Consider the following 27,493-nt stretch of genomic DNA (forward strand, 5'->3'; position numbering starts at 1 on the left):
CTTCCACTGTATTTGAAGCACAATGCGCGCCCCGGAGAACACGCCTCCCACGCCCGCGAGCCATATTATCGTTAACCAATGGCATTATTGGGCCACGACGCTCCTCCAATAAGGTGCAGGGGGCGGTCGCTCCTCCGGAGGAGAATGATGTAATGGTCCAGTTTAGATTTTGTGCTAACGTTTACCACAAACGCGTCTCTCGGGCATGACTTAATATTTCAGCGCAATGGCTTGTGTCACCTCCACGTTTGAGCGCTCCTTGTCTGTAAACTTGACTCATTTACCCATGTTTTACATTGCCCAGTGACGGTTTTGCAAGGTGACAGAAGTGCACTGATCTGAAGCAGGAAAAATGAGTAAAGATATTTGTCTTTCAACGGCTCCTGGTATATCAGTTATGTCCTTAACAGAGATTTTTAAATTAGATTAGTTCATACATGATTAGAACAAAGTCACTCAGTACAGTTGTCCATTATTATTTCTGGCATTGCAAATATCAACAACAGCAGTAACAACAAAAACAACTACGATGATGATGATGATAATAATAATAATAGTGTGATTAATGTTATTATTATTGATGATGATATAGTACATTGATTTAACCTTAATCCCACCTGTAATGCAGTTGCTCAAGTACAGTCACTATCAGTGCAATGGGTATTCACTCCACTAATCAGGTCACCTTATTGTTAAAAATGTGGTGAATCCTCAGAATTACTTTTTGCTATGTCATACATTGAGGCAGCTTTTCCAAAAATTTTGAAAACGGCTACCAGATAACGCATTGAATTCTGAGGTCACTGATAAAGGACTGGCACCTATGACTTAATTTATTTCATATTACCCAGCGGTACAAATGGATAAATGTGTAGGCATCTTAACATTATGAGATACTTTGGAAAAAAGTGCCAGCTAAATGAGGTAATTGTAATATAATGCACATAGGCCTATATACCAGGATATGTGACACATACATTCAGACATTGTACTCCATAAAACTCAATACCCTAGGAAAAGGATGCTACTGTTTCTAGAGTCTGGTAAAATGACAGAACCCACAGAGGTTAACACAGGGTATGGGGTTAAAGAGGATCCACTACATTTGCATCAGGCTGATGACAATCTGTGCCCAAGACAAGCAGAAAGCTCCCCAGGGTTATTGTAACAAACTGATGAATTTTATGAGCATCAACAGAAGGCCTTGCCTTTATTCCAAAGGCTCACACAGGACCTAGAGTTATCTCTACCAGGAGGGGGCCAATGCTTTCCCTCCACAAGCCTATTTCAGGTCCTGCAGCTGTGGCACTGGGCATCACTGTGGGTGACATGCTGCTCCTTCTGCAAGGGCATCCACAGCGTCATGGTGTCAACAGCTACAAGATCCAGTTTCTCACTTGTGCACTTGAATCCGTATTCCATCCAGAGGATCAGGGCTTCTGGGGGGTATGGTGGTGCAGTGGAGCAGTGGGTTGGACCGGGTCCTGCTCTCCGGTAGGTCTGGGTTCGAGTCCCACTTGGGGTGCCTTGTGACAGACTGGTGTCCTCTCCTGGGTGTGTCCCCTCCAGCCTTACGCCCTGAGTTGCTGAGTTAGGCTCCCGTTCCCTGCGACCCTGTATGGGACAAGCGGTTCAGAAAGTGTGTGTGTGTGTGTGGATCAGGGCTTCCTTTCCAAAAGTTGGCTTTAGTGAGTGCAATAGAATTCCGACAGAATCTCTAGCAGTAAAAAAAAGAAAACAACATGAACCAAGAAAAGTCAGCTGTTTAGACCTGTGAACAAAAATCTATTCAGTAACTAAATGGTAAAACTGTTATATTTTCCTGTTCTTCACTTTTTTTTAATGACTGTGATTTATCTATTTGCTTTTTTATTTGGGGTCTATTAACCTTTGTGCATAATCTACAGACAATTTCAGTGCATGTGTGAAGCAGTGGTAGACAGAATCCAATGTGGGATGTATGAAAAGTAAAAGAAATAAAAGGATTTAAAAGGATTAGATAAGATTAGACACAGTTGGATTTTCAACCTTGTCAACACCGAAATCCCATTGTCTTCCTTTGTATGTCGACTTCCAGATTTTTTTCTCAACTGTGCTGATTGTTAGATTTGCTTTCATTTCAGACATGATGCTTGCTTGAAAAAGTATAATAAACAGCACAAAAACCAGTTCTAAATAAAGATTTAATGCAAGTGTGATCAAGAACACAAATCATCTTTCCAACAGATAGTTTAACAAGCATTGATTGAATTTTACCTTTTGTTTAACCTAACAAATCTTCTTCGATCAGTTAAGCAGATTTAAAAACATTTGTTTAAATTTTGTCTTGTGATAGGCTTAAATTAATTTAAACTTTTGATTTGAATGTTTTCGTGGACCCTCTTCAAAAATACCAAATATGGCATGCACAGAAATCTAAATGTCCTTTACTGTTATTTATGTGTTCTTTCCCTCTAAAGTATATAAACATTGTCACCCATTCCCTGAATGTGTTTAAGACGTTTTTTATTCATTATTACATATTTCCCACTATTAAGTATTTTCCAGATTAATGTAATTGCCATATTACTTTTGATGGTCTTAGTCAAGATTAGTGTGAATTAGTTATTTTGCATCTCACAGTCTGAGTAAATGACTGCATTCAATTACATCTGAGCCTCAGAAAATTAGACAAGTGTTTTATGTCTGATACCAGAAAACAACTAGAAAAGCCTTCCGTCATGTATTAGATTCCACAAGCCAGTGCAACGTTTCCTCCTTTATTTATTGTGCTTGGTCATGCATACATCAGAACATATCCCCATCCATGAAGTAGTCACAAGGCACTGATTTTATTATTTACAGAAAGACCAGACCAAAGGCAGACACACAGACCAAAAGAACACAGATCAAAAGAATATTGAAATAATACAGAAGCACAAAAACAGTGTTAATTTTATAGACATTTTTAAGGCTTTTGTAATAAAAGTTTTACAACTTCTTACAAAAAGGTTTACATTTGTAATAAGTGCTATACATTTATTGTTAATATTGAGCTGCATATGTAGTTAATCCATCACTAAGGTGGAAATACTATGCTTTTCCGCATTTATATTATTTGAAACAACATAATAAAGTGTAAAAGATAAATGTCGACTGCATAACATTTTTTATTTTCCATATTCATTGAGCAGGAGTAGCTGATCTCATAGTTGTTCACACTACTACCTTCAGATATTAAGGTTGCTGGTTCAATCATGGGGGGGGGGCGCAGTGGCACAGTGGTGTAGTGGGTTGGACCGGCTCCTGCCCTCCGGTGGGTCTGGGGTTTGAGTCCTGCTTGGGGTGCCTTGCGATGGACTGGTGTCCCGTCCTGGGTGTGTCCCCTCCCCCTCTAGCCTTTTGCTCTGTGTTGCTGGGTTAGGCTTCAGCTCCCTGCGACCCGGTATGGGACAAGCGGTTTCAGATGATGTGTGTGTGTGTGTGTGTGTGTGTGGTTCAATCATTACTTTCTGCTTCAGTTCCCAAGAGCAAGGTACTTACCTTAGATTGCTCTAGTAAAAGTACCCAGAAATATAAATGCATTAATAGTTGTAGGTATCCTAACATTTCTGGTTGCTTTGGAGGAAAGAATCAGATATATGATTAAACATTTTGCTATTATCTACTCTTGCCAAGTGTTATATCTTGCATGTTGCAGGTTAGACACATTTTCTTACATAAAGCAAATCCATATCTCAGAATGCTTCATGGCTATTAATTTATGTATTTCCACGCTTGCGTCAAAATGATTGCAAAAGACAGGGTTTCATTTTTCCATAGTATTATAGTCCTCATTTATTGCGCAGATAGAGCTGGTCTAAGATAGACAGAGACTTTAATATTCTGCAGTGGCAGTGCTAGTATGCAGTAATTCATTGTAATTGGGATTGCGTGGGCAGAGATCGCAAGACCTTGATCCGCAGCTTTTATCCATTGGTACCCAATTGGAGACATGTATTTACTTCCTGTGCAGCTTCTCAGTCACCATGGGATAATCTCTGTAACATTTCACTCATTGCAATTGGTTACCCAGTTGGCGAAGGCCGCAATATTTTTCCTCTAAATCTTGGCAGTAGAGTACACTATTTTCCATTCACAGAGACTCCAGTCGTTTTAACATGACTGTTTATCGTACTATGTTAAGGTTCGGTGCAATGTAAAAATGATCCAAAAACACTGGTTTCACAGCTGAAAAAGGAATTTGCATTGCTTACTCTGACCTTGAAGTAAGGAGCAGGATAGTAAATCATGGGAAAAAAAGTAAAGTGGTGGACATTACGTTGAAACAGCTGCCTCCCACTCTGCCGAAAAACTCCAACATCATGTATCTGTGGAGGACACTATAAAGCTGTGGGCTTGTGGCTGTGAGCATCCCTCACAAATTTTGGCGCCTAGTCCTACCGTACCAAATAAAAAACAATCACATCCCTTGAAATCTGGGATTAAGTTGGATTAGGCAGGCAAATGTTAATTCCTCCTGTACATGGGACTTTATTGTGCCAGTCTGGGTTGAGCTTGTCGCTGTAGGAAAGTCACGTTGCACTTGACACAGAAATGCCCTCGCCCTACAGGCCCAGTCTCCCAATGAACTTCATCATAGTCTTGGATGCAGTATCTCAGGAGAACATATCTGAAAGCACTGGGAGGAAGGTACATTCTTTTAATCAATATTGTTGATTGTCTCTACGACCGACTGATCGAGCATTAGGTCATAATGCTGACTCATTATCAGACATACAGTAAGTGGACTATCTGACGATACTCACCTCCAAATAGCGTGTATAAAGGCGTAACACAACATATCTACAAACCATCTGTTAGCCATTGGGTTAAAATGTTTCTGTTGTATGGGGGTGCGGTGGAGCAGTGGGTTGGACCAGGTCCTGCTCTCCAGTGGGTCTGGGGTTCAAATCCCGCTTGGGGTGCCTTGCGACGGACTGGCGTCCCGTCCTGGGTGTGTCCCCTCCCCCTCCGGCCTTACCCCCTGTGTTGCCGGGTAGACTCCGGTTCCCCGTGACCCTGTATGGGACTAGCGGTTCTGAAAGTGTGTGTGTGTGTGTGTGTGTGTGTGTGTGTTTCTGTTGTCTACAGAAATGCATGTTGAGGAGAAGCATTTTATGCACTAAAGGAAAAAATTAGAGGGGGGTGCGGTGGGGTAGCGGGTTTGACCGGGTCCTGCTCTCCGGTGGGTCTGGGATTCGAGTCCCACTTGGGGTGCCTTGCGATGGACTGGCATCCCGTCCTGGGTGTATCCCCTCCCCCTCCAGCCTTGCACCCCGTGTTGCTGGGTTAGGCTCCGGTTTGCCACGACCCTGCTCGGGACAAGCGGTTTCAGATAATGTGTGTGTGGAAAAAATTAGTTTGCCTAAATGTTCCAGGGTAAAACATTTGTTTCCCCTTTGTTTTGGGAGTGGAGTAATGTAAGAGGATTTCAAGTGCTGATGTAACATGTGGCACAGCTGCTGATTCAAGAGAACCTCTGAGAGCTTCCCAGCACACGCTGGTGCACGGGGTCCCTCGGATGACCCCGGACCACTGTAGTCCAAGCGCTACTCATTATGGCAGGGCGCCAGCACACCATGTCGCTGCAACTTGATCTGGATTCAGGCACCAGCTATTGTAAATACCCTTTAAAGTTTAGGGTGGCTTCTTGAAGCAGAAGATTTTCTAGAGCGTGAAATGACTGCGTAGATGAAGGTGTGCTGCTGAAAAGCTTATCGGATTCCATTCCTTCCAAGGGCGACTGAATGACTTCATGCAAAGTCATGTTACATCATTATGAAGAGGAAAATATCAAGAGTTCTGATGCACTAAATGCAAAGTTTGAAAAAGTTAAACGGAATGTTTGAAATGCCATTTTAACACCTTCGCCCATTGACTCAGAAGCTGTTTGTGTGCAAAGTCAATCTCATTCACTCACTTTTACTTGTTTCTTTTAACCAGTTGCCCAAGCCAGGGTCAGATGCTAGTCCGTCACACAGTTATGCAAATCATATACACACACATTGACCGAAACTGCTTGTCCCAAGTGGGGTCACGGCGCGAGCCTAACCCGGCAACACAGGGCGTAAGGCTGGAGGGGGAGGGGACACACCCAGGATGGGACGCCAGTCCATCACAAGGCACCTCAAGCGGGCCTCGAACCCCAGACCCACCAGAGAGCAGGACCCAGCCAAACCCCCCCGCGCCCCCCATGTTATGCAAATCTCTGCTATATTAAAAACTTAGTTGTTAAATAGCACCAAAACACAGTAACATTTACAGATATACATTAAAAATACACATGAGCTATGTTTTTAATAAAATAATCAAGTAATGATCAAATGATTCTTTTTTCTTATGTTTCTGGTGTAGAAGAGGGGGAGAAATTAAGTGTGCCACTTCATCACTGATTGCACTCTCTCTCTCAGTCCTCATCTGCAGAATCAAGCCAAACCATTACTACATGTTGCCGTGGAGACACAGTGAGCTACCAGACCCTAAGAGAACTCCGGGGAATATTTTGGGAGCAGATGTCAGCTCGGTGGCCGGGGTGATTATTGATTATCTCATCCGTTACAGAGAATAGGCCTACACTAAGAGCGGAAGGAGAGAGGGAGTGAGAGTGAGAGAGAGTGCAGTGTAATCAGAGTGACACTGGTACAGTGTCACAACACAAAGAGGAATGTTTGCACTGGAGATACTCAGGAAAAAAATTGTTTAAATATATATATGTATATATAGTATATCTCTTTAATTATTAGAATTGCCCAGGGGGTGCGGTGGTGCGGTGGTGCAGCAGGTTTGGCCTGTGCCTGCTCTCTGGTGGGTCTGGGGTTCAAGTCCTGCTTGGGGTGTCTTGCAATGGACTGGCGTCCCGTCCTGGGTGTGTCCCCTCCAGCTTTGCGCCCTGTGTTGCCGGGATAGGCTCCGGCTCACTGTGACCCCCCACTTGGGACAAGCGGTTTCAGACAGTGTGTGTGTGTGTGTGTGTTCTAAGTCCTGCAATATTTTTGAGTTTCGCATTATTCATAAGCGGAAAGTACTCCTTTGCAGTTTCAAATTAAAGAGATCATTTGTGTTGTAAGCAGAGCTCACGTAGAGCATGTTCAACATATCGAACTGTCTTTGAATTGTACGGCTGACTGCTTTTGCATGGATGTCTTCGTAAAAAAACAGACATGTTTCTCAGATTTCGTGAAAATTAAAAAATAGTAACTGACATGAGTGCTTAAAAATCATTAATAGGCGAAAGTCAGAAGTTCATCTGAGAAACGATCGGAAAAACTTGCAACAGCTCCAGTCACAATTTACTTTGGTTCAGACATCTGGAAGATGTTTTTATTTGTGTGATGCTCGGTTACAAAATAAAAAAATGAAAAAAACAGGAATAGCAGCTGTAGCCAAACTCCCTGTTTGGCAACATAATCATCTCTCCTGATTTTTGTTCTAGCTTTCTCTGCAGGTTATCACTATATGAGAAATAATTTCAAGTTAACTTTATACTTTATTAAGAACAAATAACCATGGAAACGCTGTAGGTGTTCTCATCCACTATGCCACGCATTCCCTCAACAGTATTTTTCTAAAACAAGGATGGTATTTCAATGTTTGGGTCAGTATTTACACTAATACTTCCTAAAAGGCCCTTCAAGTACGGGGAAAAAAGGATAGCCGAGAGGTAATGAGCCTGTATAATTGCACGACAGACCAGTGAGGGCAGTGAGCGAACGGCAAATTAAAAAGGAATATAACGACTGCGTAATGGATGCTATGAAACGAAGTGCTGGATGGCTCTGCAAAGCATTACCGTGGTAGCCAGCATGCCACCTGCTCTCGTGCTCATACAACATGCCGGCGTGGATCGACATGGGCACCGGCACCCTCCCTGGCTCCCTCCGCGCACCTGTCCACTAGATGTGCAAGCAGATGCAAATTTCTTCACGTCTCATAACTACCAGGCAAGTTCACTCAAAGGGAAGATTTCAGGAAGTACCCTGGGGCTCAACTAATCCGTTCATAGAGAGGAAGTCCTGCTTTCTCTATAATTAATACCTTCGCTTCTACCCAAGAGGATGGGGTCTCCTGAGGGAACGGGGGAGGGCGTTTCGGTAACGCCGACAGCCGTTTTGACAGTTCGGAATAACCAGGACACACGTGTACCCACATTCAGTCTCACATGAATGCATATTGGGTATAGAACTAGCCTTTGCATCACACCAATATTCCCTAGCATTAACGCTGTATAAAAATAAAACGAGGCCCTGTATATGATTTGTTAAATATGTACAAGAGATCCAGTAGGCAGGAGGAGGCGGCTTCACATTAACAGCACATGCAGCAGTTTCAGGCTCGCCATCCAAGTGCAAACCCTTTCATTTGGTGCTCCACATCACTTTTTAAGAGCAGCTGTACTTTAAAGGGCTTAAGCGTTTAATGAAGCAGCAATGCAAATGTCTTCTCAATGTGACTCCACTGAGACCTCTGCTTATTATAACAACTTGCAGTTAAAGCTTGGAATGGCAAGAGCCGAACAGAGCAGTGTTTTTATGCGGACCTCCTACACCTTCTTGTCCATAGTCATGTCCACCCACAGAAAGAAACAACTTATTAAATGTTAAGAGGTGCAAGAGGACTGCAGCAGAAAGGGGTTGAAGCTAATCTACAATTACATTAAAGGTAATGCTTTTCATTTCTTGCAAGAAATGGGTGGAATCAGTACAACTTGCAAGATTTGAGCACCAGAGATGCCTTACGAACTAGATAATGAATTATGACCATGCCACATAAAACAAGTACTGGTATAAACAATCTCTACATTTGCAACAAAACATTGTTGAAGGTTATTTCCCAACACTACTTTCACAATCAGAAATCGCAAGAGGGCAAAGGACAAAATAGGATTTTATTTATCTTTTCTGTCATGTTAGTTACAGCTTTTTGTGTAAAAAACAATATTAATGTCTTTAACATATATACAAACAAAGTAGACTGTGCAGATTAAAAATAGTTTGTCTCTTTCTCCAGCAAATACAATAGATTTTGACATTTTTAAAAATAGAAGCAGCCCCTCCCCTTTGTAAATAAAGCCCCAGAAATAACCAGACAGTTGGGAAAGGGAGGAGTTGCCATGGAAATCTGCAAAGTTATTCAACTGCAAAAGAAAAATCAAGTTCAGTAACATTTATGTATTGGTACTAATCTAAGCAAGAAATATTGGACTTTTCCCACAAACAAATACATCAAGTTCATCAACATACAAGAAAACACATCCTGATATACAAAGCCATGTATTTTCATTACATAATAAAGAGCAAATAGACAAAAAAACTCTGGTACTTGTGCCAACTGTCTCCTTAGAGTTTTAATGTTACATGAGACCTTTTGAAGGAAACAGTTGACACTTAAGTTCCATTTTCATGAAAAAACTCGTCACTGTTGTGCCGTTCACAGGGAGGATCCCAATGCTGATCCCCAAGGAGGTGACATCCCACTTCCAGCAGGAACTGGAGATCTACTCTCAACAGTAGAAAGAAGTATTTCAGCCAAAACAAGGTCTTTTGAAACTGTTGTCTTCAGGTAACACCCAATTCCACAAATGAAATTGCGTGTTTCACTTCAAATAAATGCACAGAAACACAAGACGGGTTATCCAGTGCATGATGACTGAGAAATAACAAGGAGTATTCATGAAGTTTCTCATTCCAAATTGGAAAAGACTCACATTCTTTGCAATGAATTAAACCAGACCTCGCTTAGAACGCTGATGGCACCTGCAGGTATCAATATAAATACTGCGACAGACGGACATTCACACTTCCTGCAAACCAGCACATTCAACTCATGTCCTCTTAATGTTCCTCTCAGATCCAGAACATTGGCTAGTAACTCATGGCATTTTGACTCTGAATCCATTTCAGTAGGTACCAGTATGTTCTGTACTGAACACACAGAATAAAAACTTAACATCCCATCTCTTTCCACATATTTTTACATGTTTATAAACTGATTTAATATGTAATCAAAACTTTTTTGGTTGTAAGCATAGAAATTAATGGTAGTTCAGGTTAAATGAAAGGGAGTCTAAATTCCAATTCTTAATTTTCATGAAAGAATTTTGAAGCATGTTCGTATAGTACAAGACATACAGGTGCAGCAAAAAATATATATATTTTTTTAAATATACATTTTAGGATTAACTTAGAATGTCCATTTTATACCATCACCAGACTTAGTATCGCAGGTTCTGATTTACAATACTTCACACAAAAAGACAAGCCATTTAAGGTTTATTCAGTTTGGTTCTTCAGTTTTTTTGCTGATATCCAACAGTCTTTGTCATATTTTGCCTTTCTTTAGATATTTGAGTGTATAAAAACATTTTAGGTGGACAAGAAAGAGCCACATCAAGAGACAGCTTAATGTCAGGAAAAAAAGAATGCCTCTGTCCAGCAGTTAACCTTAAGGCTTTGGTTATCCCATTTTGTTTGCAATGCTGATTGTAAGTATATTCAGTATATTAACAGTCAAAAGGGTTTGTTTTTTTTTTAAAAAAAAAAAACTGATTCTTGATTGCATTTACAAGGACTTGAAGCCCATTGAGAGGCTGAACACAAAAGCAGTGATTACCACATGCTGGGACCTGCATCGTGACAACAGCCAGCCGTTTTCAAAGGTAAAACCACTGCTCCACTCCGCTCTGAGTCTGTTCATGCAGATAAAAAGCAGACAGGGGTGGAGACAAGCACGTGACTTTCCCTTTGTTAGGAAACACACAGAACATACTATGGTATGGCTAGATGTTTCATAATACGAAGTACATTTTGAACATACAGAAATGTCCCCAACAAGATCTTGCAGTCTTGTTCTTTCCTTAGTGTTGCTGGCTGCAATTACACAGCATGTTCTGCCCAGTCAGAACATTTACGTGTTTTAATCATCGGTGCACAATAGCACATATATGAAATTTAATCTCACAAAAGATAGAGGACTACAGAAATCACTACATAAGGGATATAAAAATATTTAAATAGCTTTAAATGACCTCAATTTTACTGGAAACACAGAAGAAAAGGTTCACACAGCAAACTTTAGAAGAGCCAGATCCTTTTTCAGAAAAAAAAAAAAAAAAAATATATATATATTCTTACACATTACCCATATCCATCTGTTATGTTCTGGAACAATTTCAAAACCAAAGTCACAGTGAGCAATAGAAGTTTGTGTATTTTCCGTTGATAAACAAGGCAACTATCTTTTAAATCAATTTCTGAGAAAGTACCTTTTGCCAAACTAGTCACAAGTGCCTCTTATAGTGTACATGTGCTGTAGCAACAGCCCTTGGTGTAAAATAAGGCTGATACTGCTGAGTAAAAAGCAACCAGCCAAAAGTAAGGATGTTTTTCTCAGTACAAATTCTGAAGGAAAGACATCCCAGACAAAAGGCATAATCAGCAGTTCATGGTATAAACAGAGTACAGAAGTACATGGTAGTGAATCATGCTCTAAAGTTCAATATGCTTCTTCAAGAATCTCTATACATTTGCACGTTGCTCTCTTTCCATTAAAACGGGTCTGACCAGATTAAAACCACATCAAGTAAAGGCAACTGAAGGAATTTAACATGCCTCACACAAAAAAAACAGCACAAGAAAATCCATCAGCAAGTGAAAATATAAAGGTTTTCAGTATTGTAGCGTAAAAGGATCTTCCATTGTTCATCTCTCTATAAAAATAATCTGGCAAACAATTACCTTTTGTAAATAATGACATTTTGTACTTCAGTTGTGACATCTTATGAAATGTGCACCAATTCCATGATATATGGAATGAGTGACCCTTTGTAAGCAGTGTATCTAGCAGTGTAAGTCACCTTGGTGAATAAGGTGTGTGGGCTGATAACACTACATAGTATCCATTGAAAGTCGCTTTGGAGAAAAGCGTCTGCTAAATAAATAAAAATGTAAATATCAGATATTGTGCAGTCAAAATCAACGACCAGCATAAACAGAGAAACAGATCAATTAGTTGCTTAATTTTTACTTCTGTTTTTTGAGGGGTGGACCTACTCAAACTAAATATTTTTATAAGACCTGGAGTATCCATCATTCACTTTAAACATTAAATTTGGTGACATTCTTATTTGAGCATAATCTAAAGCCTTTATCATTTTTTAAAACCATACCCAAGCCATATTACTCAATATACTTTTCTTGAAAATATATAAGCTGAGAAAAAAAATAATAAAATTCACATAGAAAGTCTTCTCAGAACTATTAAAATAGATTTATATTTTGAGGTGTTAAATGAAGGGAGGGAAAAGTTAAGGCGACCAGTGACCTTTTCATATTATTAACATGGCTATAGAATTATGTACATGCATAACTTTCAATGGTTAATCTGCCTAGGTTGCTGGTGCGGTAATACAATAAATGGGGAGAAGGATTAGCCTTCAGCAATCCAGAGGCTTTGTGCTAGACTCCTCACTCCTAATGTGGGCTTCTGTGCTCTCTGCCCAAACCCTGTGAAACACAAAGCACTGCATCAAGCAAGTACAAAGTGATCAGGTAAACAACATTGACATGAAAAATACAAAGGCTAAGCTCTATTTACATATGCAGTGTTGCAGGTGTTCAAAGTATCTAAATTAAGCCTAACGTCTATCCATCCAATTCATCAAATTTCAATAACCATTCGTCCCGAGGAGGAACAAGGTGAGCCGGAGCCTATCCAGGAAAACTGGGAGTAACATTACAATTGTACTTAACATTTCCATTTTCCAAAGTAACTTTTGAAACTGGAGGTACATCATCCTGGGCTAGAACAGGTACAGAAGAGTGCCTTTGTTTTATACAAACTTACACAGGATTGGGGTAATTAAAATCTAAAGTGCAAATTATCACGTGGCCATACTGGTTGTTGATCCTCCAAAGTGTCAGTAAGTCTTGGTCACAACCATTACATTACTACAGCTGTATATACACACACCAGGGTAAGATGAAAAAGTATCTTCAAGAATGTTTTAACTTTGAACATTATTGCAGATACTTCTTGACTTAACCATATACAAAATTTTTTGGATCTGCTGGTCACCTGTATTTGACAAAAACAGACATCACAAGTTCATAAACAGGATTCAAACATCATTTTAGATTAATAGTCAATGAGAGCCAAGCAGGATAAATACAAAAGTGGCTTAAGTGTGACTTTGAATTAAGTTCAAATGGTTTGGACACGAAGAGTAAAAGTAACCATGTTGTTACTTGTATAACTTTTCTTTCACCCATAAAATGAAAACATAAAATATTTTTATGGCAAGAAAAGTCCACAGTAACAATATCTGACAAAGTTAATGTCCAACCACTGCACTCTTCAAATCAGCACTTCAAAAGGAGAATAAATTTAAAGCAACATTAGCAAGTATTAACAGTATAGAGGGATTACAATGTACCACAACTAATGTGTGGATTAAAAGCTTGTCAAAGTGCAAAATATTGATCTTAATACATGTTGATTGCATTATTTCAATAAAGTTTAAAGAGAACCAGTGAACTTAAGTCTGACTGTCAAAGCAGAAAGACTGGTTCTGTACATTCCAGAAGAACATATATTTTCCTCTATTACATAGTTTGGAGAGTTTTTAAGTGCGATGCTGGACATGTAGCTTGAACAAGCAGGTAGGCTATGGGGACAAATAGTTGTGAAGAACTGCATGACAATTTGTCTTTTTTTTTTTGTGATGTCAGACTTAACACCACATGACATTGGCACCTAGCAAGAACCAAATATGACAACATAAGCTTAAAAATAAAATCCAGCTGACACAGTGAACACATCTGCATGATATATCTGTACATGTGCATACAGTCCTTCCATGGATATGCAAATATTTGTTTACATACCTTCTTAATGCTGGACATTCATAGAACTAGTTTTAGGCCACAAAAACTAAATCCAATACATTCACAATACTGCTTACTGTAAAGGTTTCACATATAATTGTTATTTTGTACTTGACTCTATGCACTGCACAACAGTAATAGGCAAACAAACAATCTTCCTATTACCAATAAAAACACATAAAAATACAGTGCACCTCGTGCTTCTGATACGCTTCACTTCTGTTTTGAACAGTGAATTTCATCTGAATTGTCAGCAACAGACAAATATTTGCATATCCAGCAAAGATTAGCATAAAAAATTTAAAAATTACAAAAAATTGATGCAGTAAATGCTGTAACTTTCTTTACAATTACCTCTCATCATGAAACAGATTTCAGCGGCATTTATAATAGAATGTTTAAATTCAACACATATTTAAAACCACAATTTCTATCTGCAACTCAAAACCTGTTTTAAAATTTCACCATTTGGTAGCATAGAAGAATAAAGAGTGTTATAGCCCTTAAATGGATGACAGCAAAATAGTGTAGCTCTAAAAAAATTAATATTGTGTAGAATTTCATCAAAACTGCTGGCTTTGGTCTCCACTGAAGTTTTCGTAAAAAACAAAGCTACAAAATTTCACTTGACATTTCATAAATCACTTTCCATAGTAGGAATCAGCCTAGCATTGTCAAACAAATGTAACACCAATTAAACAGTCAAGAAAAATACAGGGATGGACACAAGAGAATGGCCAAGAATTGCAATTCCAAATGCTTTTCCAATAAAATAAACTATTTCTACTTATGCTGAAAACCATCCAGTAGCTGCTAAGACTTTTTAAAAACAGACATTCAATGAAAACATCCTTTCACAAATGAGAACTTCCATAATTCCATGACGATATTGCAGTTCCAAAGGAGAGAGCAAGGGGACTGCAGAAAGACAAAATATTAATTATAGAATTATAATTATTGGAAAAATATTTATATCTGACAATGGGAAACCGTTCCCAGAAAAAAAACCCTCTTTTACCATCATGTGAATAGGAAAACAAATATACCTACATTTGTCCCATTTTCCATTCAAAATGGAAAAAAAGACATACAACTGAATGAAAGTGAGAAAGAAGAAGCAATGGAATGGGTAATCACCGTAATGACTAATTCAAAAATTTCGTTCCCCTTAAAAAGTCAGGTGATGAAGACACCTTTTTGCAGCGAAGCTGAAAAGTGGACAATTTTCAAAAGTAACAGCTTCACTTCCAGACTTGAGAGATGAAGTAAAATACTAGTGCTGAGACAAAAAAAAAAAAAAATAAACACCAAGGAAAAAGCCCACACAAAGGATTAACAAGATAGACCTTTCTCTGAGATGCAATACTGTGAAAGTCACTGCTGGCCAAGGTCCTGACAGAGGAGATACTGCTGGGCAGGGCAATGGGTGCCATGGCGACCAACAAGGCCCGAAATACAGCAGCAGGTCGTGGCTCAAAGCTCCATGACGGGTAGTTTGGGTGGTGGCTCAGGGTTTCTGAGGCCCTGGGGAGAGCACCACCGGAGTGGACAACCCATCCACACTCAAGGCAGGGATATGGATCTGGTTGCTCCCGTTGGATGGGAACTGGGATAAGGAAAACACAACTCGTTCATAACCTGCACTGAAACTGTTGAGTGCAATCTGCTGCAAGTAACTTCAAATTCAAAAATCTATAGGATAATTCATTTCCACATTAGGTCCATTACTTCCCTTTATTGAGTCACTACATGCAATACAATGCTTTTCTTCCTTCAGTAAATGTCTTTATAAACAACTTAGTGAGTCATCATCATATTACAAAAATAAATTACAATATGTGCGGGAGTGAAGAGCTCACCAAGCAAATATCATTTAATTTCACTCTTTACTGCTGTTACACCACAAGAGGGAGATGGTGCACTATTCCTGCAGTGAAATCACCCATGCCACAATGCACAGGAAATGCACACAGTTCTTGGCCAATGACATCTGGCCAATGGGCTGGCAACCAGCTCCCTGCATGGACTGCGTCAGGACACGGCAGGGGAGAGCTGATGGTGTACCTGAAAGGACAGCTTGGCCGGGCTGCGGGGGGCGATGGGGCTGAGCGTGCTCCAGAAGTGAATGGTGGAGGGAAGTGGGCTGGGAGTCAGCAGCACCGGGGTCTGGTGGAGGAATCAGAAGAACAGATCCACACTCAAAGCTCGCACGACATCAGCTTCAATGCGCAGGAGTGTTCTGTGCGCAGCTTGACACCGAGCTGACAATGCACTCCAAATGTGTACTCTTCTTAAAAATTCAGTTTTAAAGAACAGACACATTGGATAACCTTGTGAGATGTAAGAAGAGAACGTAACAGAAGACTTTTCCTGGTGTTTCCACATCGGGTTAACTGAAATTGAAATTGCAACCCAAGAGACGCACTGTACACAAGAGATTCCGGCTCTAGCAGTAGAAGTGCCTTTACCACGGCACCTACTGCGGTCTCGGCCAGAGCAAGTTGCGTCACACTTCTCTCTCTACAAGGTCTCAGGCTTAAACTCAGCTATGACATCACAATGCACAGTACATTCATTGTCTTGCTCAATCCATTCAGGTTAATAAAATAATTCACAGTGGTCTACAGATAAAATAGCGACTTATTTTTTTTTAAACCCCGCATTCAGCTTTTAACAGTTTGCAAAAGATTAGAAAACAAGGATACACAGATACTGTAAATATAATTTACCACCATGTGCCTAAAAAAAAAAAAAAAAAAAAAAAAAAAATCTGTATTTGAAATCCAAATTATGCCAAATGGAAAAAAGACTGACTGGAAAGCAATGGGAGGCAGTAGAACCGGGAGAATGTAAAGATAATACTTTTGTTAACTGGGAAATAGTTTACTTTATGATGCAGAAAAGGGAAAAAAAAAAAAAAAAAAAATCCTTTCCCACTCAGTATTCCAAACAAACAGCAGCCTTGTTGAGAATGTTAAAGAAGTTGGAGGGAAGACTATTAATCTGTATCATTGCAGAAATACAACTGGAGAGCTGAAACTCGTAAAGCGTGCTTTCATGGCGGGGTATAATTACAGCGTATCCCTGCAGGGTTATTGGCACACTCACTTACCAGAGCATGAGAGGTGATGACTGTAGGTGTGAGTGTGTTTGTGGCACTGCCAGGGGCCAGAAGGCTGTTGACTGCTGCATTGACCTTGTCCAATGAAAGCCCTGGAGGCAGCTGGGTAGGTGAGGAGGGAAGCTCCAGGACTTTAGGCTTTTTGGACTTAGGCGGCTGGACTTCCTGGATGGAGGCAGTGGGGAGGGCAGCTTCTGGGGCTGCACTAACATTTTCTTAAAGTGAAAAAGAAAAAGGAAACAGAACTAGCAGGGGAATCTCTTCGATCATAAATTAAGCAACAAATTAAGTCAAGTCAAGTGGGAATCCTCACAAAGTATGGTTGACCTGGAAGAATGGAATAGAAACCTCGCAGACAAATTGCTTTTGGCAATGGGACATAGCTGGCCAGTACAGAGATGTCATATCAGGGTTCTTGTTCCACATATTGCTTCCTAATGGTCCATTCACAAGACAGTCACACTGTCAGCAAACTCACCACAGGACAACAACAGGAAGGAAACCCTGGTGTACCTGGGAGTTGTGTCTCGATTTTCCCCTCCTTTTCCACTTCTGTCCCCATCTCCTTCTCCGCTTCCCCACTGAGCTGGTTTGCTGCTTCCACACAGGATGGTAGGACATCCACAGTGGGTGCAACTTCAGCACCCCCTGCAGTAGGTGTGGGTGCAAGCTCTGCCACCTAACAGAGAGAGCAAGAGAGTCATTCTGAGCCTTAGGAGACCTCCAGTCTTCAGGTTGAAAGCCTGTGGCTACATTTCAGTTGGAAAAGAAGTCAAAAAAAAAAAAAATTTTGAAAAAAAATTAACAGATGTATTTGGTCTCACCTCTTCAACTGCTTTTTCCTCCAGGCCCACAATCTCCAAGAGGTCCTGCTCTGAGGAAAGGGCCTGCTCCTTGGATGTCACAGTTGCTGAGGGTTTAATGACCACATACACCTGAGGGCTCTGGGTGGGGGGAGCCACACAGTCACTAGGAGGTGCTGAGGATCCAACGTGGCCCAGGGGGATGAGAGGGGCAAGAGAGTTTGGGTCTGAGAAATTCGTCAGGTAGATCTGAGGGGGATCTCCCAGGCCTTGGGGCTTCTGTGGCTGTGAGGTCTAGGGCAACAACAACCCAACAGCAATTTAGGATCTCTTGACTATTACTGTACCAACAGGCATACATAAAAGTCAGTATTGATCTCTAGTACTTGTACAGGCCCTATAAACGGTTTTGTCAGAAGCAGGTGGTGCTCACCATGCTGGCCGTGACCAAACCAGACTGTGTCTGTGGACTAGGTGCAGGTGTGGCACAGGGAGAGGGCTGGGTGACTATCACTTGCAGATTACTCTCGACACAGGTCCGCCCCTGCGCAGACGTCCTCCCCTCCATTGTACATAGGAGCACCTGCTGCAGCAGACACACTATAGTTTGTCAACTCCGAAGAAATAGTGTTTAGAAAAAAAGTGTTGAGAATGTCTCTGAATTCAATAGATAAAGAAAAACTTGCATATGTGTGTAATGCTTAATGACAGCGAATAGAACCAAAGTAAGAGGAATCAATAGCGAGCGAAGTTTGGTCTCTCACCTCAGGCAGTGCTCTTTCAGTACTGGGTGCTTTGGGGGTAGAGTCTGTGGGTGCAGACAGCTCTGCCTTGATGGGTGCTTTGGGAGCCCGGCAGGGTGTCTGAAGGGACTGGATGGTGAAGGTGGAATAAAGGCCAGATTTCATGTAGTCATTGCGGGAGCTCCGCTGGGCTGAGCTTGGTGGTGAGCGTTGCACCTGTAGGCTTTTGGCAAGGCATGGGGGGGCACCTCCCGCAGGGGCCTTGGGTAGGGGGAGTGTGTCGACCAAACCCTCTCGCCGTTGCGAATCCTCCCCTAGTCGAGCCCCATCCATGGCTGCTGGATCAGGGTAGGTGACAAATTTGTAGACAAACTTCTGGCCGCTCACTTTCTTGATTATGTTCTACGGAGATGTTAGAGCGCAGGGTTATAATGACAGATCAAATTAAAAATTCACACTCACTTTAGGGATTAAACACCAACCTACCTCAACACTAAACAGCACATCTGAAATAACATGCAAAATTAAAATGTTAAACCTTACTTCCATTACTGTTAGTTTCACTGAAAATATTCCCTGTTTTCCTGTATTCTCACATAGAAAACTGATATAAAAAAATTTATATATATATATTTTTAGGAGTTTCACACTCAATTTTAAACGTAAACCTAAGACAAAATTCGGCCAAAGATAAACCAAACAGGAAGTAGTGCAAGTTACACGACCATGGCAATAGTGAAAACGAAGCAGAAAACCACAGATGCAAGGTGCAACAGCCAACGTGATCGCAACAAGTTCTAACGAAAATATTAAAGTTGTGCCAATAACATCACGGTCTTTTACAGTGATATAAGCCCAGCACAATACCGTGTAAACTTGTTTTATGGACGTTGCTTGTAAAGCTAGATTATTTTTCAAATGAAGCTCCGAAGAGCTCTCAATGTGTTTGCAAGGAGACCTGTTGTGAACCCAAGTTGGCCTGCACAAAGGCTCACCTTGTCGTAGTAGTAGCGAAGCGCTCTGCTCAGCTTGTCATAGTTCATATTGGTCTTGTTCTTGCGGAGTCCCCAGAGCCGCGCTACCTCCTCTGCATCCAGGAGCTTAAACTCCCCATCGCCAGAGGTCCAGGAGATCAAGTGCCTATGGCTGCCGTCCTCCAGCAGGTGCAGCAGGAACTGCCACAGCGTGATGGACGGGTCCATGGCTGCAGAATGCAAAAGCAGCGGGTTCTCACTACAGGTGTGATGACTGGCATTTGGGGTGGTGCTTTCATTAATCAAAAATGAAACCATCACTCCAGTAAGCACCTCACGGCAACTTCGGTTAAAAAGCACGACCATAACGATAGATGCATTTTGCACCTGGACCACGAGAATAAGATCTCCCACAAACACCCTCTGTATGTACTTCTTTTAGCTACGGTAGAGGGCTATACATCAGTAACAGTAACAATGCATTCAACAACTTCAGTAAGAACACATTAAGCATGTAAATTAACCTTATTACCATTTTCCCCAATTATGTAACTTCCATGCAGCACCTTGGAAACCATCACCGTAGCGATAATTGTATAGGCAACTGTTACTAGGGTAGAGGAGGACATTTTAATGTTAATTTTCCCTGATGTCCAGCATGTAAACCATAAATGCCCAGGAATGCTGCAACATAAAAATTAACAGAGTATTTGTAACAGCTATATTTTTAAAAAGGAACTAAACAGAGATAAATGAGACTAAATAAATAATGGCATTCATTCCACAAGATATCTACATCACAGAGAGGTCACATGTACCCACACAAATGCCAGTGCTGCTTATCATCCAACTTCAGCACAACTGCAGCGCAGATTCTTCTATTAGAGAGAATGATTAACCTCTGAAAACCCCACACAAGGTCTCTGGATACCATTAAGAAAATAAATTCACATTCAAAAGCACTGCTATAATGGTCTGACATAAGGATCTAAACACTTGAGTAATTTATATGTGCGGTATTAACTCCATTATGGACACATGGCAGGAGGACAGTCACCCTTAATGAAAATACTGAAAATTGAGACCGATCGAACGCGACTGCTGGCCATGGCTACAAAGCTGCTAAGGTGCTCATGTTACTACCTAAAGGGCCTTATTTATGGTAAATTATCGATAGACACATACCCGACATATCTTACTATTCATACAATACCACTAACTTTAACGGTGTACTTTCTGGGGAAATTTGCATAAAGGCAGCACCAAAGATCCTGTCTATAGCTCACTTTGCTTCAAAGATTTAACTGAATTTCAAATAGCAAAACCATCAACTGTCCATTAAACACACACACACACACACGGCAGCATTATTTTTATGCGCTGCTTTTCCTTCCACTTCAAACATGCGGTTTTCATTTTCAGGGGCTTTTAAGAAAAGTATGAATAACTTCAAAGGCTACTTAGTTTTACAGGCTGGTCTTAGCAGGGCTATAGCAAAATGCCGTATTACAACACATTATTGGCAAGGGCTGTTAACGCTCATCTGACCACTAGACTAGGTCTGTGATTTCAGAATTGGCATCATGAGGGAGAGCAGGAAGTGTACCATAGTAAGGAGAAGGACGTGTACTCTGATGGATACTGACTCAAGTCCTCACTACTGCTGTAGCACCGTAGAACAACGTATTTAAACAGCTGTATATATGAGTAAAACACTCCAAGCTGCTTTGGGTTCAAGAGTCAGCACTGTCAAGTTGCTGCTATGCTCTTCCACCTCTGCATGCTTGGTGGCCCCACGTACAAAAGGTCCAAAAGCAAAAGAACAAAGGTTTTCGGTTCTGGCAACGATGTGGTGGAATGGCCTCCCCCTCTCACTCAGAACTGCTGAATCTCTGTCTACATTCAAAGAGAGTCTTAAAACTCACCTCTCGTAGACTCACTTTGCCCATGATCTTTTAAATTCATGTAAAGTGTAAATGTTTATGCTCTATAACTTTGAAATCACAACTGCTGAATAACAAACTTTGACACAGCTACTTGTGTAATGTAAATATTTAATAATAAAAAAACCTTTATCCAGATACTCGTGTGCTATACATTGGTTCATGGTGCAAACTAACTGCTTTAGAATCACGCGTCTGCGTCTAAGTTTTTGTTCCTGCTAATGTAATGCAGTTTGTGTTTTCTGTGAGGCGTACGCTGCTTTTGAGAAAAGAGTCTACTCAATGAATAAGTGCAAATGTAAGTTAGTATTAATGATGTAAGGAAGACCACTAGTATTTATGGTAAGTTAAAATGGAATTGAACCTTACACCACATAAATATGTAGTATAAATGCTGTACCCAGTATGGTCATAGTACATATTTTCAGATTAAAATGTATGGTTTTCTTTATACACGGGGGGTGCGGTGGCGCAGTGGGTTGGACCGGGTCCTGCTCTCCGGTTGCTCTGGGGTTCGAGTCCTGCTTGGGGTGCCTTGCAACAGACTGGCGTCCTGTCCTGGGCGTCCCCCCTCCCCCTCCAGCCCTATGCCCTGTGTTGCCAGGTTAGGCTCTGGCTCCCCGCGACCCCGAATGGGACAAGCGGTTTCAGATGGTGTGTGTGTGTTTTTTATACACAAAACTGATTTATTTTTCACATCAAATCTGTCTCTGGTGCACTGTTAGGAAATTTTTTAGTTCATTAAACTAACTGCAGAATCACGTTTTCCTCGCTCAGCTAAAGATGTTGAGATTCACTTACGTAAATTAATTTTCAAAGGTATGCTACAAGTTAACATCCCTGAAAAATGTGCATACCATGATAAGACAAATCTCACCCTACTACAACACAAAGAGCTGTTTCTGAAGTGAAAATTATGTTTGGGTCAAGCCTCCTTGAGGCAACAGGTCCAGGTTCATAACTTACGATGACAAAGTAATAGTACTACTATTTATAACATATGGCTAACAGGGCACTCTGTTTACACTTGTTGATGCCTCATTGGCCCTCAAGACATTTTAGTTATAAATGTTTGATTTTCAAGGAGCAGCCAGTTACTATTTAGCTGTGTTGACATCAGAAGGAATTTGATAGTGGTTTAGGTCACCATTCCCACACTTCCTTTACATTTTTAGAAGTCTTCTCCAAAAAAAAAAAAGAAAAAAAAAATGAATGGTCCGTGCTGCTGTTACTTATTAAATCGCTTGAACTTACTTCAATGTACTCAATGATTATAATCTTAGCTCTTTCAGGGAGGGCCACGCACCAAATCATTTTTGTCCAACTATTAGCGCAGATAACTATTATAGCCAAAATGAATTATTTCACAGTCGGTAAAAGTTACTATCATGGAAGAACACATGTATAGAAGCTGAGCTTTATTAATAATGTATCTTGCATTTCAAGTTGATGAGGTTATTAGCACATTCAAATCTTGCCATTCACCTCAGAGCAAGACATCAGAAATTTCCTACTGAACTACAATTTCCTTACTTTATATTGTAATATTCAACCACTTGCTATGAACACAAAATTTGGAAAAAAATTACTCTATTTTATCAACCAAGCAAGCAACCACAAGAATTAGTGCTGCATTTAGAGAAATACTAAAGAAATGTACTTAGCCTTAAAGTAAGAACAAACTAATCAGATCTTTGGAATCCCAGATAAAAATAATACAATCAGATAAAAATTAACAAATAATCAATGATTCAAACAACAGGAGTTCACATACTAAGACAAACAACCTCATTGGTGGGAATATTTTCAGATGTTTATAAAAATTCCACAGGATGATAAAACTTATGGACAAAACCCAATTACCCTCCAGCACATAGCTTCTTGTTTAGGCCACTGGTCCATGTTACACTATTTTTGACTAATAAATACTTCAGAAATCTCTCAAACATGATACAATCACACAGCAAAATAAACAGTAGAGCTAGATATGCAACATACATTTTTCTTTGAAAACATTTATACTTCTTTAGCTGTTGTCCCCCCCCCCCCCCAAAGTGACTTACAAATGTTTACAGTGATATTTAAAAGTGACAAAAAGAAAGCTTTAAAACAATACAAAGCCTTGATAGAAGTGTGCTGCATTCTTTGGAATAAGTTAAATTCTGTTCATAAGTAAATTTATCTCTCTACCCCAAAAAAAACCTGCCTTTATACCCTAGTGATCATATGAATCTAAGGGGCAAGTGAGTAGATCAAATGTCTCTGAACTGCATCCACTGTGGCAGAACGGCTTCCTGTCAAAAGCCACCAATGTGGTTCTGAAAGCTGAATGATGCTAGAACTATTTGCAAACCATTAAAAGGTAGCAGAGCATGAATACTCATTGTCATATTGACAAATTTCCACAACCATTATAACAACATGGTTTGGCATGAAGACTCCTGTTTTAATTAGGAAAGCAGCTGAAAGGCCAGGTGCAAAAGTAGTAAGAACTCACATTCTACAGGGTTTCAACATTCTTTATGAAGGATCATTGAATTTCATATGAACTGTCAGCTTTGTTTTTGCCTGCGACTGATTTACATGATGTTGCTGTTGCTGCACTGTCTGTTTGCGGACGCTTCCTGCTTGTGTTCCTGTGTAGGATATGCAAATGTTTCTGACCAGAAAGCCTGTCATTTGTGACTAATTAAACCAAGTGAAACAAAAAACGAACTGTGGGACAGTGTGGTGTCTCTGCAACCTGATGTTCGGCACAATCATTTAGAAATCAAAACACTGGCCTTGATATAATCTTGTCGCATTATCATATTTCACTGTGGGCTGAGGCCTTCAAAATTACAAGATTGCGTAACACCTGTGATCCACTGTAAAATATATACATACCAAGGATTTACAGTCATTCTTGCTATAACGAGAGTAAGTCTACATATATGGGCTTATGAGGTTTTGGCAGAGGCTCAGGTGCTGCTTTGCGCACAACAGCTAGCTGGACGTGTACTCCATCTGTCTGTATTTACAACGAAAAGCTGTATGCGATATCCGTCCATCATTGAAAAATAAAAAGGTAAAAAAAGTTATCAACAGAACATCCAAGCAAATGACAAGCCTAACAAAGTAGCAGCATCATTCAGAAAGCATTTGAGGGAGGGGAGAAAGAAAAAAAAAAAAAAAAAAAAAAAAAAAAATTCTTCAAAAGTCAAAGCCATCTCCAGCTATCTAAATGAAGGGCCAGAGTACTAAGGAAAAAACACAAATTCCAAAATTAAGATGATTTGTCAGCTATACCTGACCCTCCCAAGTTGATTCTGGATGAATACTCTGCAAAGTCTGGAAAAAAGCAAGAAGGAATGGATTCACAGCGTTTTAGCCCCAAAGCGGCACTCCCTAGGTTTGTTTTCATAGTGTTAATGGTATATTGGGTAAGTGGCATTTCTGTTTCATCATCTACCTGCCACGGAAATAAATAAAATTCCAGAAAGTGTTCCCTCAGAAAGGAGAACAAAACCATGCACTGTTCTCTCTGTATCACAAGAATAAAATATTAGTACACTGCCAACAAAAAACTCCATTTCATCACATTCATCTATCCAAAACTCTGCAATTATGATTGTTTTCATTTAGTAAAATCCTGTAACCATCAGTATGTAAGCATACTTTTGGTTACTTACTGCAACCTCTGTGTTACTTGTGACAGCATAAAAACTCAAAGGCCTTAGGACATAAAATGTGACCAAACTCTAACAGAATACGTGAAAATGTTCAACATCAGCATTACAGAAAAACACAAAAGCCATAAATCGCTCAGGTGTTACAATTTATGACATAAAGAAAAGTAGCAGGTCAGGCCTCTGAGGTTACGGAGAGTCACTGCTGATTCCATGGAAACGGTCAACACCAATTCCTTCATTCTGTCGCTTGTCTAACCCTTCAATCTCTGTTCTCCAGGATGAAGGAGGATCAAGAGCCTTTGGGCCTTTCACAAACACCAAAGTTTCATTTGCCTTTCAAAATTAATCTGATTTAATGTTATTTCTTGAAAATCTAAGGCAATACATTTTTCTCACGCTTTTCTCCAAAGTGACTTTGTTAATCTACACTGATTTAAAATGTTAATCTACCCACAATTACTTACCCTTTTATACAACAGGGTATTTTTTACTATAGCAATTTTGTGTTAGGTACTTGCTCGACGGTACTACAGCCAGAGGTGAGAGTCAAACTTGTGACCTTCGGGTTCAAAGGCAGCAGCTCTCACCGCTACACTACCAGCTGCCCCCTACTACATCTATATACACGTAATTCTCTTTAGTTTTCAACTAATGTCAAAAAATGCACATTATGACTTTGATGGATTTTGCTTTGTATTTCTACATGTGTAAAGAGAACAATGTTACAATGTCTGCATGCCAGCTCTATTTATGATGCTTCAAGTTCATTAATGGTGTGACAACATGTAAAAGCTGTCAAATAAACACGGGCGTTTATACAGATCTAAATTTATTTAAATAAATGTTAAACCGTCAGGAAAGAAAAAGACAAAAATAAGTGAAGCCCAAAGTGAGACCAGAAAAGGCTCTGGAAGCAGGGGATACATAGTATCCAAGGGAGCTGGAAAAGAACAACAACTGTGAATGGCGATCTGTGCGTAAAATATTTATAAATGTAGTTAAAATGTCATTTAAATTGGCTCTTCCGCGTCTTTTGGCGCGTTTCCCTTCACTCCGCGCGGTTACCACCTCTTCAGGGTGTTTATTTAGGAAATCACTCACTCAGCATGTGCTGCATAGTCGCAGGTCCAGTTCTGCAGAACGCTGCACATGGACAACAGAAGACGACGCTAACCAGCAACCCGTTAATACGGCCCTTAATACGCCGAGCAGCTGCTCCGCGCTCGCTACCTTTGGACGCGGTCGCAGCTGCGTGGTCGCCGCCGCAGACCTACCTGTGGGCTCTACGGACACGGCTAACGAGGAGCCAGTTCGCACTAACACACACTTACCACTTAAAAGAGCATTCGAGTCCATTTTCGGCGCGTTTTACTATGCGTGTGTGGCAGTGTCCATCGCGCTGCTAGTAGTAGTAGTCGCTGTGAATGTCAGAAGTGGCTGAGAGAGGGGGGACGCGCTCCGGCAGCCTGTAGTTATGTAACCGCGCTCTCGCAGGGAGACTCGCATCTCCACCATGTTAGCAAGCGTCCCTGGCTCGCCGAACGCACTCGTTTTCTCGTCAGAACGGCGTTCTTCGCGGCATTCTGTGCGTTATCTGACCGTTCTGTCCACAACTCCGATGTGCTGTGACCTAGTTTAGCGCGCTGCTTTCTGTCTGGCAGGAGAAGAGTTCGCTGTTGTTGGTGAATTAATGTCTATAAGTCGAGGGGCAGCCGAAGACCACTCCGGAGTCACTCCCCTTTTTGAGCGCTCTCTCGGTCAGTTAAGAGGCGCCGTCACACGGGCACGAAATAATCCCACGCGTACAAAAAGTAGCGCAAAAATGCCTTCCTCTTCGCGACTCCTTAATATCGACATTCTTGTTTTGTCCTGGAAGCGAGCGGTAGAGTGGTCACCCAACGACGCAGTGCTCGTCATCCGACACAGGCTCTCCTCGATCCTCGCGCTGGCTTTTCCGCTCCGCTTCCTGTTTCCACACACGTCTCGGCTGCCCGCGCACTCGCTCTCACCCCCCTCGTCGTGCGCTCGCTCGCGCTGCTCTCCCACCGGTCTTGCCAGTTGGCTGCTAGCTAGCTAGCTCGCGCGCGCGCGCTCCCCCTCGGCTGACGGCCACGAGCGTAGCAGCCTGCAGAGCTGCGAAGCGAAGGGAGCGTCGCGAAGTTCATGACGTTGCCTGTTTCTTAAAAAACCGGAACGGAGCACGAAGGAAGAACTAGGGTCCGTTTTCGTCTCTGCACTAAAAGCGGAGAAAGTTTAACGTGAAGAGGAGGTCTGCTGCTCAGTTACGGGTCTCTGCAGGCCAAACTGCACTGATTCCGCTTGTCTGCGGCTGCAGAA

General features: G+C 41.0%; 1 protein-coding gene across 2 annotated transcripts; it reads right to left on the reverse strand.

The window, feature by feature from the left end:
- Window positions 1–11,908: 11,908 nt before the first annotated feature.
- Window positions 11,909–27,261, reverse strand: elk1 (ETS transcription factor ELK1). 2 transcript variants are annotated; one of them, XM_018753015.2, is made up of 9 exons: window positions 26,488–27,261; window positions 19,564–19,772; window positions 18,590–18,970; window positions 18,259–18,408; window positions 17,847–18,119; window positions 17,536–17,701; window positions 17,014–17,237; window positions 15,966–16,067; window positions 11,909–15,507 (listed from the first exon to the last, which is right to left on the reverse strand). In XM_018753015.2, the coding sequence occupies exons 1-9, from the start codon at window positions 26,510–26,512 to the stop codon at window positions 15,409–15,411; spliced, it is 1,629 nt and encodes a 542-aa protein (XP_018608531.1). In that variant the 5' UTR covers window positions 26,513–27,261; the 3' UTR covers window positions 11,909–15,408. The 2 variants fall into 2 exon arrangements, with proteins under 2 accessions (XP_018608531.1, XP_018608530.1); XM_018753014.2 differs by having other exon boundaries at window positions 18,259–18,411.
- Between the last annotated feature and the right edge of the window lie 232 nt (window positions 27,262–27,493).

Source organism: Scleropages formosus, chromosome 1 (genome assembly GCF_900964775.1).
Source record: "Scleropages formosus chromosome 1, fSclFor1.1, whole genome shotgun sequence".
NCBI classification, from domain to species: Eukaryota; Metazoa; Chordata; class Actinopteri; order Osteoglossiformes; family Osteoglossidae; genus Scleropages; species Scleropages formosus.

What these genes read in the sequence shown, in the direction of transcription:
- elk1 (XM_018753014.2), bottom strand. Translation starts at nt 26,512, where the DNA reads ATGGACTCGAATGCTCTTTTAAGTG. An exon ending in CTGAAAGAGCACTGCCTGAG is followed by an intron (nt 18,412 to 18,589) that starts GTGAGAGACCAA and finishes TGTCTGCTGCAG; the next exon opens with CAGGTGCTCCTATGTACAAT. An exon ending in GTTTGGTCACGGCCAGCATG is followed by an intron (nt 18,120 to 18,258) that starts GTGAGCACCACC and finishes TTGTTGCCCTAG; the next exon opens with ACCTCACAGCCACAGAAGCC.